Here is a 16,993-nt window from a genome sequence, read left to right as displayed (position 1 = left end):
AAGGGCCTTTTGAACTCAGACCTGGGTTTTGGCCCCAGGGCGGATTATCAGGGACAAGCAGGGCAGAGGCTGGCAGGCTGGCGAGCCGCTGCGTCCCTTGCCTGCCGCGAGGTGAAGTGCAGGGGACAAAAGGTGTGGAGCCCCTGACCCAGCCTCACCCAGCCGGGCCAGGATCTGAGAGCGTCAAACCCCGCCCCCCCCAAACAGGTGGCCCTGTACTTCTGCTCAGGGGCGCTGCGGGACAAGGCGCAATTCCGACACTACGCCCTCAATGTGCCGCTCTACACGCACTTCACCTCGCCCATCCGCCGCTTCGCCGATGTCATGGTGCACCGGCTCCTGGCTGCCGCACTCGGTAAGGGGTGCAGCTCGGGGTGCAGCTCAGGAGTGGGTGCCCAGAGGCTTCACTGCTGGGACTGTGGGAACCCCAAGGGGTGGGCAGCCCCAGCAGCAGGGAGCCTGGGACTGTACCTCACCCTCTGGGAGTCCTCGTAGGGGAAGCCGCATTAGGGCTCATTAAAAACAAAAAAGCCTGCCAGTGTGGCTGAGTGGGTCAGACGTCCTCCTGCGAACCAGAAAGTCACAGGTTTGGTCCTGGTCGGGGCGCAGGCCTGGGCTGCGGGCCAGGTCCCCTGCTGGGGACACGCAAGAAGCAACCAACCAATCTGTCTCTTGCAAGTTGCTGTTTCTCTCCCTCTCTTTCTCCTTTCAATGTTTCTCTCTCTCTTTCTCTCTCCCTTCTCCTCTCTCTAAAAGTAAATAAATAAAATCTAAAAAAATAACGATCATAAAGGGAGGCTGGGGTTTGAGGCCCTAACCAGCACAGCCCCACTGCTTGCGGGCGCGGGGCAGCAGGAGGCCTTGGCTCTGTGTGGGCCTCCCAGGGCCCCGCTGCCTGGCGGGGGGCACGACGCTCCCCATCACCCAGCTGCGGCCGGTGCACACAGGGCAGCACCCTCTTTCCAGGCTACAAGGCCCTGCCAGATGTGGATCCCAGTGTGGTACAGAAGCAGGCTAACCACTGCAATGACCGCCGCATGGCGTCGAAGCGCGCGCAGGAGCTCAGCACCGGCCTCTTCTTTGCTCTCCTGGTCAGGGTGAGGCCACCATCCCGGCGCCCTTCCCCTTCCCTCTGCCCCACCTCCCCTCCTGGGAAGCTGCTCACAAGGGGCCTGGAGGAGCCCAGGGCCCATCAGCAGCCGGGGTGGGCCCTGGGGGGAGGCCATGTCCTGTGGCCAAGCTTTGGTGAAGCCCCGCCCTGCAGGACAATGGCCCGCTGGAGTCAGAGGCCATGGTGATGGGGATCCTGAACCAAGCCTTCGACGTGCTGGTGCTGCGCTACGGAGTGCAGAAGCGCATCTACTGCAGTGTGAGTACGCGGGGCCCCCCAGGCCGGAGCGAGGGGCCCCCTGGGCGGGCGACGGCTAGCCGCGGGCTGCGGAAGCGCATCAACTGGGAAGGGGGTGCCGAGGGCGCACGAGTCCTGTGCCCTCCGCGCTCAGAGGCCCCGGGCTGCGTCCCCTCACACGGTTTTCCACTGCCTGTGCCCGTTCCCTCTGCCAGAGCCTTCATAGTCCCCAGCACCTGCTGGGGTCCTGGCCCAGGGACAGCCCTTAGTGGACACACAAGCAGGAAGGGTGGTAGCACAGGCCGAGGACCCTGCGGTCCCTGCCCACACTGGGGGGTACATGCTGTGCCCTTACTCAGGTGTGGGTGGTGCTGGCACAAGGCAGCGTGGAGCCCTTGGCTTCACCCCTGCCCCCACCCAGCACCAAGCCCACCCATGGGCCCTGCCAAGACACCCAAATGCACCTGCCTGGCATGGGGGGTGAAGGCCTGGGGTCAGGTTTGGGCCTCTTCTCCAAGGACCCGGGCAGCCAGAAGCAGGTCCCTCCATAACCGGTGCAGGACAGCAGGGCGTGCAGGCTTCGCGAGGCTTTTTTTTATAGCAACATAAAGAAAGGAAAAAGCAGAAAGTATGGTCCATGGACACTATGGAAGTGATGTCCCTTAAAAAAAAAGGAAAAGACCAGCCTCTGCCCTGGTGGCTATTCATTCCAGGTGCTTTGTGCCTATGACCCCCTGACAGAGGTGTTTGTCAGCCTACATTGTAGGTAGTGGGTCACCACCTGGCTCCTACCCCGACTTTAAATTTCCCAACGTCCAAAGCACATAGTGTGGAATTAATATGGTATGAACAAAACGGAGTAGGATGGAAGAGACAGAACAGAGCATAGGTAGAACCGGTCAGGGTCCCGTTCTGAGGTCCTGAAGTCCTGATGCTCCTTGAACAGGTCAGGAGTTCGGGTCTAGAGCATCTCCGCAGACGCCCAGGCAGCGGGCGGGGCTCGCAGACCCGGCGCCAGCAGCAGGCGGCAGCCCTCCAGCCTCGGGGGCCTGTTCCCCTTCAGCCTGGTCCTCAGGAGCCAGGACAGACCCACCACTTCCCCTGAAGGACACACAGCCACGGCCTAGCCCCCAGCCCTGTGCTGCCTTAGCCCGGGTGGCCTGGCAGGGTTCCCTGAGGCTGGCTGGGGGTGAGGGTGGGGTGGGGACAGCCAGGCAGCCAGCTGCGGGCTGGGCGGCAGAGCAGGGAACTCCCTTGAGGCCACGGGTGGGCTAAGGCAGGAGGCTGCTTCCCAGGGCTTTGCAAAGTGTCAGGGCTTTGCTGGGTCAAAGGTAAGGAGATGGCAGCCAGAGCCCAGGGTCTGAGACCCAGGTGTATGCACCCCCAGACCCTGCCACTCCGGTCCTACGACTTCCAGAAGGTGGGCAAGAAGCCGGTGCTCACACTCACCTGGGAACCTGAGGACGCGGCGCAGGAGCCCGTGCAGCAGGTCAGACCCCGGCCTGGGGTCGCTTTTCCCGAGCACCCCTGGGTCCCTGCCCACTCCCGTCTCCGCTCTCGAGGAGCCCTCCTCCTGCCCCTGCGAGGCACTCCCCCGGCCTCCCCGGCACTCAGGCGCCGGAGCACCCACCGCCAGCCCCCAGCTTTCTGGCTCCACCTTCCCTCCCTGGGGACACCCACTGTGGGGAGGCTCTGCCTCTCTCTTTAAAGCAGGGTCCTTAACTTTGGGGGTCCTTTTGAGAATCCAATGAAAGCTATGGACCTCTTGCCCACAAAATTGTATACAGCTGTTCTTACCTATGACATGCTCCAAAGGCCAGCCCAGACCCCACTTTCATCCCCAACAGCGAGTGCTCACTGTGTCCCAGGCACCAAGACCTCGTGGTCTCGTTACTTAAGTGGGCCCGGCTGTCACACCGTCACCAGGGGCCTAAGGAGGCAGAGCAAGTGGTCCCGGGGCCCCGCTGGACAGAGAGCACCGCAGGCCCCGGGCCCTGCTGTCCGCGGGCAGCCCCTGTCCGTGGCGGGGCCTGGTCATTGTGCGGGCTCTGCTCCGGCACAGGTCATCACCTTCTTCAGCGTGGTGCAGGTGGTGCTGCAGGCCGAGGCCGCAGCCCTCAAGTACAGCGCCCTCCTCCAGCGGCCGGCCGCCGAGGCCGTCGCGGGCCTGCAGGACGACGGGGAACATGACTGTGACCGTGACCGTGACCTCAAGTGGGAGGACTGAAGCCAATGACCCGGCGCCGCCCTGCCAGCCAGCTTTCGGAAGAGGACCTTTGGCACCAAAGGGGATTTTTAATTTGGTTTTTAATAACTCAGGGTTTTATTTTTATTTTTTCATTCTATTTTATTTTTGCAGCTCAGTTTTTAAATGAACTGGAGGGGAGAGGGTGGGGCTGGCCGGAAGGCTGAGGCCCGGCCCGCGCTCCCCACAGCAGAGCGGCGCCCGGCCCCCCTGGGAGGCCAGCCCCTCTCTGCCAGGCCCCCCGCTGCCTCCCCTGCCGGAAGTGGGCTCTTCAGCAAATCACTGTCATGGAATAAAATCAAGTGCGAAGGGCAGTCTGGTGTATGGGGCCCCGCTGCTGGGAGGCCGGGGCGGCAGGGTGCCCCTCGGGCCTAGGGCCAGGTACCTGGCTCGGGCTCCACCCCTCCAGCAGAGCTGGTGTTACCACCTTCTGGAAACTTAGGTCAGTTCCAGGACGATTCACAGGGCTGGCCACATGGCAGATTGATGCCAGTGCCTCATTCCGGCTGATGAGAAGTGTAGTCTGTATGCAAGGCCGCAAGCCCAGGTCCCCTGCTGCGGTGGCTGTGTCCATCCCTGCCCCCACCACTTCCTCTCAGCCTGCCGGCCCCACCCCTTGGTTCCGAGGGAACCTCAGCGCCTTCGATCCCAGCCGCGCACCCTGGCGACCCAGGGAGCATGGGGACAAAGCGAGGGCCGGGCCTGCCGGACGTGGGAGGGGCCTTCAGACTGGCCTTCCAGATGGAAGCGGGGGGTGGGCTCCCGGTGGCTCGGCCTGACCCAGTCGCCTGTCTGGCGTCCTAACATCCGCTGTCCCACCGCCCTCAGGGACGCAGGGACAGAGAGGCCACGCCCCTGGATAGGAGCCTCTCCCAGCGGGCCTGACCTCAGCCTGAACTCCTTCCCCAGCAAACCAGGGGACCGAAGGTGGGCTTCCCAGGAGTTGCCAGAAACCAGCATGACAACCAGGGTGACCAAGAGCCCGGGTTCACCGTGCTGTTCCCAGGGGCTGGTGTCGACCAGTCCATTTGGTCTGGCTGTAGTGCACTTTCTTCAAAGGAAAATTCAACGCACTGCCTTGCAGGACAGCCTCACAGTGGCCGGGCATGGCTGCTTTTATCTGTCACCAGTGGGCTGTGGTTCGTTGTCCACTCAGCCCTGGGCTGAGTGCCAGAGGGGACAAAGGACACATGACTGCACCTGTGTCCTGTTCCCCCTCTAACCCTCAGGCGGCCTTCAGGCTGCCCGTCCTGCCGTTTCCAAGACGTCCCCTTGCTGCTCTGTGCCCAGGGCCTCTAGAACCAAATGTCTGGAAGAGAAGAGAGATGAGCGCCGGGTGGTCTGGTGTTTGCATGAGGAGGGTCCCGGGCCTTCGGTCCCGCAGCCTGCCCTCCCGGAGAGGAACGGACGCCTGCTCCCAGTTCCAGCGAGGAGAGGCCCAGCCTGTCCCCAAGGGCGTGGTACCAAACAATAGCTCCGGGGCCTGCACAGCTGGGGGTGGGCGGGTCCCAGCAAGAGAGGAGGTCCCTGGGGAGATGGCCCCAGAGGCCCGGGGCAGCGGTGGGCCACAAGGCAGGAAGCTGCTGGCCAGGAAGTGCAGACAGCTGGCCTGGCGGGGCACCGAAGTGGCCGGCCAGGACGGCTCCCCGCAGGAGGCAAGCCGGAGCGCTCCAGGGGAGGGTGGGAGGCGGCGCAGGGCGAGGCTGGACTCCTGGGGCACGGAGTCTCCTGTTTCCATCTCTCTCCCCTCTCTCCCTGCTCCTCTCTCTCATACCAATTTTTTAAAACCTTTAAAAAGGACATCCTGCCATTCATGACAACATGGATCAACTGGAGGATATTATGCTAAGTGACATAACCCAAGCACAGAAAGACAAATTCCGTGTGTTCCTATACGTGGAATCTAAAATGAAAGCAGCAGAACTGCGGTTCCCAGGGGCAGGGGAGGAGCAAAAGAATTAGGCCAGGTCAAAGGGCACAAGGTTTCAGTCGGAAAATAAGTTCTGGGGCTCTAACATGCAGCCTGGTGGCGGGGTTAACAATGCTGTGTCGTATGCTTGAAATTTGCTAAGGAGGCAGATCTTTTTTAATTGGTTTTTAGAGAAAGAAAGGAAGGGGTCGAGAGGGAGATTTGTTTTTCCCTTTATTTGTGTATCCATTGGTGGATGTTTGTACATGCCCTGACCAGGGACTGCACCTGCAACCTTGGTGTGTGGGGACAGCGCTGTAACCAGCTGAGCTACCCCGCCGGCCAGGAGGGTAAATCTCAGGTGTTCCTCCCGCAGAGAGAACGTGGTGACTGCGAGGCAGGTGATGGGTGTGTGAATTAGCTTGATTATGGTAATCATTTCATGGTATATATGTGTATCAAAACATCCATGTTTCTCTCCCTTTCTCCCTTCCCCTCTAAAAATAAAAACTTTTAAAAAAGCACCAAGTTGTACACCTTAGATATGTAAATTCCTAACTGAATTAACTGAATAGAAATGGAATCTACATCTCCCCCTTGAATTTAGACAGGCTGCGGATGCCACCGGCTGGGACGTGCAGAGGGACAGTGGGCGGGTTTCTAGGCCCGGCCTTAAAAAACTGGCAGCTCCTTCCTGTCACTTGGCAACCAGCTGCCATGTTGTAAGGAAGCTACAGCAACCTATGCAGAAGCCCACATGGAGGGGAGCTGGTTTGTCAGCCAGGTGACAGCCACCCTGGGGAGTGGGTCCCCCGCGCCCCGCCAGCCACCCAGCGGGGTCTCCTAGAGTCCCCTCCCAGCCTGCCCGATAGCAGACCTGGGGTCAAGTCGGTAAAGGGCCGCCGCTGTCCAGGGGGGCTGGGGCGCCTCCTTGCACGACAGTAGGCAACAGGGACGGAATCTCAGCGCAGTAGAGCCACACACAGAGCTTACAGTTAAAAAGTGAACAAGTGTGTGATGCAGAAACTGGTAAGTATCGAAATAAAAAGCCAAGGGAGGGGGAGTGATTGCTTCTGAGGTGGGAAAGCAGAGGGAAAAGGGGCCTGCTGTTTGTTCTGTTGTAACAAACATGGATCTGTTTGATACTTTACATTTATATATGACTTAGATAAACATTAAAACGAAAAACATTTTTCTTTCATTACCAAGAATGGATCTGCACCGCATGTGAAAGGCTTCTTGTACATTCAGCAACGAGTGCATCAAACTCCATTATTCCAGCAAATAAAATTCCTGCTGACAAGCGACCTGATATTCCCACTCAGTTAAAACGCTGCCTAAGGCTTTCTGCAGGGAGGCTCAGGTGGTCGTGTTGGCGTGACGAGTCCCGGATGCCTCTGCGGAGCCCCTCGGGACTGTGTTACTGCGTCTGAGCCCGACCAGGGAGTGCAGGGTGAGGGGCTAGCCCCTGGGCAGCCGCCAGCCAGGAGGCCGCAGGGTGGCTGTGGCCGGGACGGGCAGGACTGCAGACGGGCTGCTGGCCCAGCGGGGCAGCTCAGCAGAGGGCTGGGCCACAGAGGCCACCTTCCTGGGTCAAACCCCAGGTTTCCGGGGTAATCGGCCTCGGGAGGGGTGTTGAGCAGGTGAAGGGAAGGGGGCGGCGGAGGGTCAGTGCCTCAGAGCCGCACACAAGGCTCTGGGCCTGGGGGCCGCACTCTGCACTGGGGATGAAGCGCCTGCATGTGCACAGAGCTGAGTGAGCTTATGACTTTAAAACCTTTTCATAATACAATCTCTCTGAACCTTCTCTGTCTTTTTATGGGTTTTTATGGGGGACGTCATATATATTTTTTCATATGTGGACAGCGTGGGATGGAAGAAACTTGACCCTCAAGGTTCTTCGGTCTGGTCCAATAATCAAATAGACTTGAGACAGATGAGCTAGAGAAAAGACCAGGTTTAATGCATCCACACGAATGGGAGCCCCACAGACATGCGAGCCGCAGACACCCCCCCAGCCCCCTCCCCAAGAGGTTCAGAGACAGAAAGGGACACGACCTTCCAACGCAGGCCGACAAGGTGCCTTGGGGGCTTCTCAGGGTCATAGCAGAATGACAAAAGCAGGTGTTTAGTAAATAGAAGTTTGCCCTGCCAAATAGGTGGGTCAAAGAGATTATAGCTGGTAATCTCTTTTTATAGACAAGCCCCTAATGCAAGTTCTTCCAGGCAGAGGGAGGGGCAGGCATTTCTCTGGAGCCTGAAACGGAAACTGCCCTGAGCTCAAAGCACTCCACATTCCCCAGAGGCGCGCGCCTCTTTAACATCTTCTAGGTTCTGACTGGGCTAATAAGCACGTTGACATGAGACAGGTTAGCAGCAAAAAACAGGTGGAAGTTTAATAACATGTATACCTCCTTAGACATGGGAGAGAGACCCAGGGGCAACGGAGTGACGCTTCACGGTGGCAGGAGCCATCCCCTTAAACATCAGCTTCCGCTAGAGACACAGGAAGATGCTGGGGCGTGGGGAGCCCATTACGGGAGGTGAGGCGCAGCCAAAAAGAAGCAGGTGGTTGTGTGGGTGGAATTCCTGCCTCGTCCACTGACAGGTTTCTAGGAATTTAAATACGCTCCTCTTCCAGGTACAGTGAGGAAAGCGTCCTGAAAGATGCGAATGTCTGTTACAAAGAGCAACTTCCACTTGGTTTCCAGAGCTCCTCTCACGTCTGCTGTTTCTTAAAATCAACCATCCTAAAGGAATGAACATCCCCAAAGCAGCGTAATCTGAGATGGCAAACTCTGCTCCCTTCCTCAGCAGGACGGTGCAGGGAGTGGAGGGGGCGGCAGGGGAGTGTGGAGTGGGGCGAGGGGCCTGCCAGTGAGGTTTTCGCGGCCCAGTGAGGGGCACCCAGGAGGGCTCTGCGGGTGGGGAGTCTGGCAGGGGATGCTGGGGGGCACGTGCAGGTGCCCTGGGGTCTGGGGGCCAAGTCCACGGCTCCGGTGGGCTGGGGGGCCCAGTGGAAAAGGGGGCTATGTGGTCCACTAAGTTGGCTGGAGCTAGAAGGAAGGGTCTTCTAAAAAAAAATGGTAAAAAGCGCAATACAAAATTGACAATCTTAGCCATTTTTAAGCATATAGAGTTCAATAGCTAACACGGTCACGTGCTCTCTTGAGGGTAACTCCCACTTCAAGAGGTATTACTTCTGGTATTTCAAAGGCATGTTGACCTAGATGCACAAGAGCAACAGACAGGGCGGAAGTAAAACCTTTCACTGAAGAAGTCACAGGCCTTGGGCTCGGCGGCCCGCCGCGCCCTGCCCCATCGGGAAATGACGGCCAGATCACCCTGCAAGGCCACTTCCCACAAAGCCCTATTTTCGTCCACAGTGTGGGCATCACGTTTTCTTTATTCGTCCGTGGATGGACGCTTGAGTTGCTTGTATCTGTCGGGGAGTGGAGAATTCCCCCCCTCTACTCTTTAGTTCTTAATTCTGGATGAGTAATACAATAATAAACATTTACACAAGACAAGATTAACAGGGTGTTGACAAATATTCCAAAATGAATGCAGATACGATTTGCAAATCAGGGGTATAGCCCTCGGTGTGAACCGAAGACATTCCAAAGTGGAGGGGATATAGCCCTGAATGGTGTGGCTCAGGTGGTGGAGCCATGTCTCACGAAGCGACCTATTTGATTCCGAGTCAGGGCACATGCCTGGGGTGCAGGTTCGGCCCCCGTTTGGGACAGCTGCCAAGGGCAACCAGTGAGTGTTTCTTTCTCACATGATGTTTCTCTCCCTCTCTCCCTCCCTTCCCCCTTCTCTAAAAATAAATAAATAAACCCTTCAAAGTGGAAGGGATAGAGTGAGCTTTTTAAAGGCAACAGTAGAGGCGCTGCCGATCGATCGAAGAGCTGAGTGGCTCAGGGAAAGGAGACCACCCGCTTATGTGGTGGGTTCTCTGATAGGTGGGGGCACCTGGAAGACTCAGCAGGCTGCCAAGTCAGTGGGTGGGGCTGCGACACAGGAGCAACGGGCGATACAGCCGGCCCTGGTCCAGGTCCTGGCTCCAGGTCAGGCTTATAGAACAAAGGCTTACCAGCGGAAATCAGCACAGAGGGACTTTCTTCCTTCTGCAGGCCGATTCCAAGGCCTCAGAGCAGAGTCGAGCTCTGAGCAGCCTCAGAGTTCAAACTGCAAAAATCCAAACGTTGGGACGCCAATTGTGATATTAAAATTCTCATAAGTCCTGGAGGAGACAAACCAGTTTAATACAAGCGCACAGGAGAATTTCCCACCTGATGTTCAGATGGGAAAATAAGGCTCAAAGAAATGATCACACTCGGCACCGTTGTATACTTTGTAGACAAACACGCTTGGGAGAAAGGGGACGAAGAAAGTCCCGGCGTGTTGGAAGGACCGTGAGCAGGGCTTGGGCTCAGGCGCGCCAGGCAGCTTTCTCCCCGGGGCTCCTGACTTGAGAGGAGGCTGTGTCTCAGCCCTCAGGGGCAGGGAGGGCGCCTAGCTGGGGAGAGCTCTCTCCTGCTTCTAGGGGCACAGAGGAGAGTCGGGGCCCCTCTCACTCCCGCGTTTTCCTGCGGTTGGAGACAATCCATAGGCCATCGTGGGATGTCGTGGGACAGGCTGCCCTGGGCTCTGACACACCTTTGGCTGTTGCTGCTGTGCAAGTTGGGGTGCAATTATGTCTTAGAGCCCCGGTCGTCCCTTCTTTAATGGGCACACCCAGAGGAAGGAGGGATCACCGGGCGGGTGGAATGCTTCTGAACTCAGCCTGGAGCTACTGGAAGCTCTTTGCTCTCAGCTCCTGCCTGGCTTGGTTCAAGACCGCCCCCCCCACCCGCTCCGCCCGGGGTTAGAGGTCAACAGTGTGCACAGGGCCCAGGGCCCGGCACTGGCCTGCCCCCTGCAGGCGCACACATGCACTGCAAGCCTGGTCCAGCCCCACACAGGGCTGTTGGATGCGCAGACCAGGTCTCCACTCTGTTGTTGCCACTCCCGCACCCTTTTCCACTGCGCCAGGCTCCAGGCTCAGGCTCCGGGGCACACCCTCCAGTGCCCATCCACCTGCTCGGGCCAAACTGGCGAGAAGCCATGTGGTTGGCGGGGTGGATGAGAAAGCCAAACCAGCCCTGCGCCTGCTGAAGTGAATGAAGAAGAGACGGGTCCCTTGGACTGAAGGAGCAGGGGGTTGGGTAGTCGCATCAGGACCTAGCAAACACTGAACTCCCAGACTGCGGCTTCCTCTGATCCCCACCCTCCTGGGAGGAGGTGCCTGGGGTCCGTCTGGTGCAAATGGCCTGCAGTCCAGGATCGCTGCCCCAAGGCGCAGCCGCACCCTGCCAAATCCCTTCTGCCACCAGGAGGGGCTGGCTCAGGGTGGCTGCCTGGGGCACTGGGTGGGACATGGAGCCTTTTACAGCCAGGGATAAAGTCCTCGCCTGGTCTAAGCTCCAACAGCTTGAGTCTCCGCTGGGCCTCCGGTGTCTCAACCTTACCCCAGGTCCAGCCTCCCCAGGGTCCCAGCACCACGGGAGTCCCCACTCCGCCACCTTCCCGCCACCCACAGGCATGCAGGGGGCCTGGGCGCTGCTGCTGCTGCTGGGCCTGAGGCCACAGCTCTCCCTCGGCGTCATCCCAGGTAACGGGGGCCTCCCAGCGGGTCCCCACACACCGGGCGCTCCCCCAAGGCTGACCGGGCCGCCCTGTTCCCTTGACCAGCTGAGGAGGAGGACCCAGCCTTCTGGAACCGCCAGGCAGCCCGGACCCTGGAAGCCGCCAGGAAGCTGCAGCCCATCCAGACGGCCGCCAAGAACCTCATTCTCTTCCTGGGGGACGGTGAGTGCGCGTGGCCCCCGAGGCCGCCCAGGGACGCAGCCGCCCCCGGGGACTCAGGCCTGACGGGCTTTGCTCCTTCAGGGATGGGGGTGCCCACGGTGACAGCAGCTCGGATCCTAAAGGGACAGATGAACGGCAAGCTGGGACCCGAGAGCCCCCTGGCCATGGACCAGTTCCCATACACGGCTCTGGCCAAGGTAAGGGCTGGGTGGCCGCAGGGGGTCCGCCCCACGGGGTGGTGGTGGCCCTCCGGGTCTAGCAGGAGGGAGGGCCCCAGGAGGGAGGAGGCTCAGGGCCCGGTCGCGACCGCGGCGTCTGTCCCAGAGTGGAGCTGAGGGTGTCTCCGTCCCCAGACCTACAACGTGGACAGACAAGTGCCAGACAGCGCGGGCACGGCCACGGCCTACCTGTGCGGGGTCAAGGCCAACTACCAGACCGTCGGAGTGAGCGCGGCCGCCCGGTATAACCAGTGCAACACAACTCGCGGCAACGAGGTCTCCTCCGTGCTGCAGCGGGCCAAGGCCGCAGGTGCGCTTGGGGCTGCCGCGGGGGCGGGGGCGGGGGCGGCGCGGGCCCTCCGCCGCTCACGCTGCCCTCCGCCGCCCTCAGGGAAGTCGGTGGGGGTGGTGACCACAACCAGGGTGCAGCACGCCTCCCCAGCCGGCACCTACGCGCACACGGTGAACCGCAAGTGGTACTCGGACGCCGACATGCCCCGCGAGGCGCTGCAGGAGGGCTGCCAGGACATCGCCACGCAGCTCATCTCCAACGTGGACATCGACGTGGGTCACGAAGGGCGCGGGGATCTGGCGGGGGCGCCCACACAGGCCACAGTCCTGGCAACCCGCGGCCGGAGCCCGGGGCCTGGCACGGTCTCAGGGGCTTGGGATGGAGTAGGAGGCGCAGCCCAGCCGCCTTACTGCCTCAGACCAGGTCGGGGGGACGTAGGGGCTGTTGGGTCGGGGGCAAAGGGCGCGCCAGGCCCCAAGCCCACCTGCCCTCGTCCTGCGGCCGCAGGTGATCCTGGGTGGAGGCCGCAAGTACATGTTTCCCAAGGGGACCCCTGACCCCGACTACCCTGGCGAAACCCAGCACAACGGGGTCAGGGTGGACAAGCGGAACCTGGTTCAGGAGTGGCAGGCCAAGCACCAGGTGAGGGGCCCTGGGCGCAGGGGCAGAGCAGGGACAAGGGAGGGCCGCTGGTCCGGGGCTGAGGCCTGAGGCCTGAGGCCTGGTCCTGGTCCTGGTCCTGTCCCTCCCAGGGCGGCCGGTATGTGTGGAACCGCACGGCACTCACCGAGGCGTCCCAGGACCGCTCCGTGACACACCTCCTGGGTAATGGCCCCAGCGCCACCGCCACCCGCGCCTTCCTGCCCTGGCCTCCCGGACCCTCGCGCGGCCGCGCGCGTGTCCCTGCGCAGATGTGTGCGCAGGCCGCCACCCCAGCGGGTCGGTCACCCCCGCCCCCCTCTCGCACAGGCCTCTTCGAGCCGGGAGACATGAAGTACGACGTCTACCGAGACGCCGAGCAGGACCCCAGCCTGATGGAGATGACAGAGGCGGCCTTGCGCGTGCTGAGCAGGAACCCCAAAGGCTACTACCTCTTCGTGGAGGGTGAGCGAGTGGCGGCCCTGGCTGAGCGGGGCGGGGGTGGGCTCGGCCGGGGTCCCCATCCCCCCTGCCCGCGTGGTCTCTCTGCAGGGGGTCGCATTGACCACGGTCATCACGACGGCAGGGCTTACCTGGCGCTCACTGAAGCTGTCAGGTTTGATGACGCCATTCACAAGGCCAGCCAGCTCACAAGCGAGAAGGACACTCTGATTCTTGTCACCGCCGACCACTCTCACGTCTTCACTTTTGGTGGCTACACGCTGCGTGGCAGCTCCATTTTCGGTAGGCCCGGGGAGGGTGGCAGGTGCTGTTTCCCAAACGACATGGCAGGAGATGTCCAGGGCCTCAGTTCGCCCTCTTGTCAAACAGGGTGGGGAAAGCAATGGCCTCGCAGGGTTCTTGGGCGGCGGATTAAGCCTCGAACAGGCACGCAGTGCCGGGCTTAGTGCACAGGGGGCGCTGCAGAGCTGCGGCGCGCCACCCCAGTCCCCTCCTCCCGGCAGGGCTGGCTCCTGAGAACGCCTCGGACGGCAAGACCTACACCTCCATCCTTTATGGCAATGGCCCCGGCTTCGCCATGAACGACGGCCCGCGGCCCAACGTCAGCGACAGCGAGATCCGTGAGTGCACCGCGTCGGGTGGGCGGGCGCGGCGTCCACGGTGGCGAACTCGCGGGAGGAGGGGACAGGCCGCCCGCTCTCCAGTCCTGAACCTCGATCGCCTGTCCAGGGGTCCCCAACTATAGGCAGCAGTCGGCCGTGCCCTTGTCGGACGAGACCCACGGTGGCGAGGACGTGGCGGTGTTCGCGCGCGGCCCGCAGGCGCACCTGGTGCGCGGTGTGCAGGAGCAGAGCTTCGTGGCGCACGTCATGGCCTTCGCCGCCTGCCTGGAGCCCTACACCGCCTGCGGCCTGAGCGATGCCGCGCAGCCCGGGCCCTCGGGCGGCCCGTCGCTGGTTCTGCTGGCCGGCGTGCTGCTGCGGCTGCTGCTGGGCACCGCATCGCCCTGACTGCCCCGCTCCGGCCCCCGCCCCCCCCCGCCGTCCAGCCCCCAGAGGCCCTACCCCAATATTGTTCACTTCCCTCCAGTGCTGGGTCCCCCGCACTCTCCCTCCTCTCCCTGACGGGACCTCAGCGGCCTGCCCCTCACCTGCTGGCAATAGATGAACCGCAGTGCGGCTGCCTCCTATCTACCCTTCGTGTCAGGGCCAAATGTGGGGCTCCCTGGAGGCTGAGGTGGCTGCCCAGGGAAGCTTCATAGCAGCTTGGGGTCTGAGGACTCGGGTGTGTGGTGGTGGGGTGGCTCCCAGTCGCTCTACAGGTGGCCCTGTGGGCACCTTCTGGCCCAGGTGCTGCTGTGGCTACTACCGCAGAGACATTGGCATGAAGCCCAGGCTGCCTCTATGAGGGGCCCGGCGGCACCATTGCACAGAGCAGAAGGGGACACAGAAGAACAACGAGGAGGCCCGTCCCTAGGCACTAGGCTACTGAGGTGGTCACCTCGCAGTGTCAGTCCAGGCTGAGAGATGCAAGGCACAGGGGAGACGCCGAGGTGCAGGGTGGGCAGCCCCAGAGCCGCCCTTGCCGCCACCTTGAGGTCCCCCGGGCGCTATGCACAGATGGGTGAAGAGGCGATTCCCTGAGCCCCTGGGGCCTCTGTTCTGGGAGGGACAAAGGACTAATCAAGTACATTGTTACACAATGTAATGCTGGTGCTGATATGTTCTAGAAAGAAGAATCATTAGCGTGTGAGGGGCCGGGAAAGGAGGCTCAGATCCGAGGGGCATGGAGGGGTTCCTGGAGGAGCAGAAGGATGTGCAAGAGGAAGGGAAGAGGCTTGAGCCACGCTGGCAAGGCCCTGAGGCTGCCAGTGACCTTTGAGGCTGAGAGCTGGATCAAAGCTGGGGGTTGCCCGGGGGAGCGAGGGTTAATGAGGAGGGACGGCAGAGCAGCTGGGACTTGATCCAGAGCGGGATGTGTGGTCAGGAGGCTTCGAGCACGGGCACAACGTGACCTGACTGAGGACATCAGCCGGTCACAGGTCACAGCGGGGAGAAGAGTTGACTCTGTTCTGTCTTGTGTCGCTGGTGGGAAGGGGCAGAGGTAGGAGATGGGGACCCCAGGGGAGGCACAGACGCCAAAGCTGTCTGGCCTCTGCCTCGAGCGAGGCCAGCGCACGGGGGCACCCGCTCCAGCGTGGCTGCCTCCGCCGGGCGTCTGGTCCACACAAAGGCAGGAATTAAAAGAATTCCAGATAAGGGGCTGTCAACTTTTTTTTCTTTAAAAAAAAAGATTTTATTTATTTTTAGAGAGGGGAAGGGAGGAAGAAAGAAAGGGAGAGAAATGCCAGCGTGCAGTTGCCTTTCACGCACCCCCTATCGGGGACCTGGCCCGGAACCCAGGGATGGGTCCTGCACAGGGAATTAAACCAGTGACCCTTTGGTTCACAGGCCGGGACACAATCCACTGAGCCACACCAGCCAGGGACACAGTTTTCAATGCACTTTTACAGAATTACAAGTTTATGTATCCATTCACAAAGGTGCAGCAGACCACCTGGCTCTCACTAGACATACTACTGTGACTGAGCCCGCTTCCTTATTCACTGACGTCTTGGTTCCACACTAACGCCAGCCCAAAGGCCTGGCCCTCAGGGCAGTGTGCTCCGGCTGCAGACCTCAGAGGCTGCCCCACGCACGGGCGGGGGGCGGGGGGCGCGCAGTGGAGGGAGGGCACCGTCGGCTGGGCTCCTGAGTCGCCGCACGGAAGCTCTGGGCTCCGGCTGTGCAGAGGCCTGTGCCGGAGCGCGGCTGTTGTTCCTGTCCTGCCTGGCGTCCATCAGTCTGTCTTGCCGACCAGCGGGAAGGTGCCGCGTGTTTGCTCCTCAGGTGGACCCCAAACAAGCAGCCACCCTGCTTTTTAAAACTCCACAGATTTTAGAAACACTATTCTAGAGATAGTGGTGATGGCCACACAACTTCAAACATTCTAAAAAAAAATTGAACTGTACAAAGAGGAGAATTTTATAGTGTGTAAATTGTACTCTTTTTTTATTCATTTTTTTTTTTTTTTAGGGAGAGAGGAAAGGAGAGAAAGAGAAACATCGATTTATTTCACTTATTGATGCACTCATTGGTTGCTTCTTGTATGTGCCCTGACCAGATATCGAACCCACACCCTTGGCTTATCAGGATGAGGCTCTAACCAACTGAGCACCCTAGCCAGGCTATCTAAATTTTATAATACAGTTTCTGCTTCCAAGGTATCCAAATGTGTAGGTATGACAGGGTTTATTGTCAAACACATTGTTGACTGCAAAGTCAGGTGTCCATGGAAACATTCTTAACATCTGTTTGTTCATCTTTGAAGGGAGAGACTCACAGGAAGTGTGTCTTTAAGGTTTTTATCAGGCGCCTAAGACTGAGCTCTTGTCACCTTAAGACATGTCAGCGGGTTGGTCTTGAGAAAGGGGAGGTTAGGAAGAGAGCGAGGAAAACTCATGACCACCCTTGTTCTTGGTCATCTGGAAAGTGTCTGGTCACAGACAACCTTGTTACTGTGAGCAGGACCCCTCACCGGCTGAGCCCTGCTTCCCGAAGCTGCTGCCACAGCAGGGTCCTGGACCATTCACATGAGTGGGCAGTTCCCCTGTGGTCCTAAATCAGTCTAAGGGTGCATTGATGACCAGCTTTTTGGTCGCTAATTCCTAGGAAGTCTCAGGATGGACGTGCTCTCGCTGACCGCTGGGGAGGGGGCGGTGCCGTAACCGCACGCTGCGAGTTGAGGCCAGGTTCTCCTGAAAAGGGCAGGGCAGGTAGACGGAAGGCAGCCGGTCCGGGGGGCGGGGGGGGGGCCTTCGTTGTGAGACCCCCTGCATCATTTCCACCCTGTGACCTCCCGTAGTCCTAGTTTCGCTGTCTGTCTCGTTTTTCCGTGTTTTCCACCTAGAATAACATTTACATAAGCCATAGAGAACATTGACAGTTATCTTATACATGTTCAGTAGTCATGAACAGTTGGACTA

At 60.0% G+C, this 16,993-nt stretch overlaps 2 protein-coding genes across 3 annotated transcripts in view; both read left to right on the top strand.

The window, feature by feature from the left end:
* The window catches only part of DIS3L2 (DIS3 like 3'-5' exoribonuclease 2), a 268,095-nt gene extending 263,846 nt beyond the window's left edge, over positions 1 to 4,249 (top strand). For both annotated transcript variants that reach the window (XM_054571544.1, XM_054571550.1), the window contains 5 exons: positions 208 to 355; positions 967 to 1,097; positions 1,265 to 1,369; positions 2,736 to 2,837; positions 3,411 to 4,249. In XM_054571544.1, the coding sequence (XP_054427519.1) occupies positions 208 to 355; positions 967 to 1,097; positions 1,265 to 1,369; positions 2,736 to 2,837; positions 3,411 to 3,575 (651 nt within the window). In that variant the 3' untranslated portion in view covers positions 3,576 to 4,249. The remainder of the gene's footprint in view (positions 1 to 207; positions 356 to 966; positions 1,098 to 1,264; positions 1,370 to 2,735; positions 2,838 to 3,410) is intronic.
* Positions 4,250 to 11,088: 6,839 nt separating this feature from the next.
* LOC129068401 (intestinal-type alkaline phosphatase-like) lies at positions 11,089 to 13,979 on the top strand. The gene is made up of 11 exons (XM_054570620.1): positions 11,089 to 11,161; positions 11,242 to 11,358; positions 11,440 to 11,555; positions 11,712 to 11,886; positions 11,968 to 12,140; positions 12,376 to 12,510; positions 12,621 to 12,693; positions 12,838 to 12,972; positions 13,060 to 13,251; positions 13,473 to 13,589; positions 13,699 to 13,979. Exons 1-11 carry the CDS (start codon positions 11,092 to 11,094, stop codon positions 13,977 to 13,979), a joined length of 1,584 nt encoding a protein of 527 aa, XP_054426595.1. The 5' UTR covers positions 11,089 to 11,091.
* Positions 13,980 to 16,993: the final 3,014 nt, after the last annotated feature.

Source organism: Pteronotus mesoamericanus, unplaced genomic scaffold (assembly GCF_021234165.1).
Source record: "Pteronotus mesoamericanus isolate MK-2021 breed Mesoamerican mustached bat unplaced genomic scaffold, CSHL_Meso_final contig_1018, whole genome shotgun sequence".
In the NCBI taxonomy this organism is placed as follows: domain Eukaryota; kingdom Metazoa; phylum Chordata; class Mammalia; order Chiroptera; family Mormoopidae; genus Pteronotus; species Pteronotus mesoamericanus.
The sequence above is the reverse complement of the archived record's forward strand: the minus strand, read 5'-3'. Positions and strand labels throughout refer to the sequence as shown.

Excerpts from the sequence above, each read along its gene's own strand:
- LOC129068401 (XM_054570620.1), top strand. The coding sequence starts at position 11,092 with ATGCAGGGGGCCTGGGCGCTGCTGCTGCTGCTGGGCCTGAGGCCACAG. Across the intron at positions 12,511-12,620 it reads AGTGGCAGGCCAAGCACCAG|GGCGGCCGGTATGTGTGGAA; the intron begins GTGAGGGGCCCT and ends TGTCCCTCCCAG. Across the intron at positions 12,694-12,837 it reads CTCCGTGACACACCTCCTGG|GCCTCTTCGAGCCGGGAGAC; the intron begins GTAATGGCCCCA and ends CCTCTCGCACAG.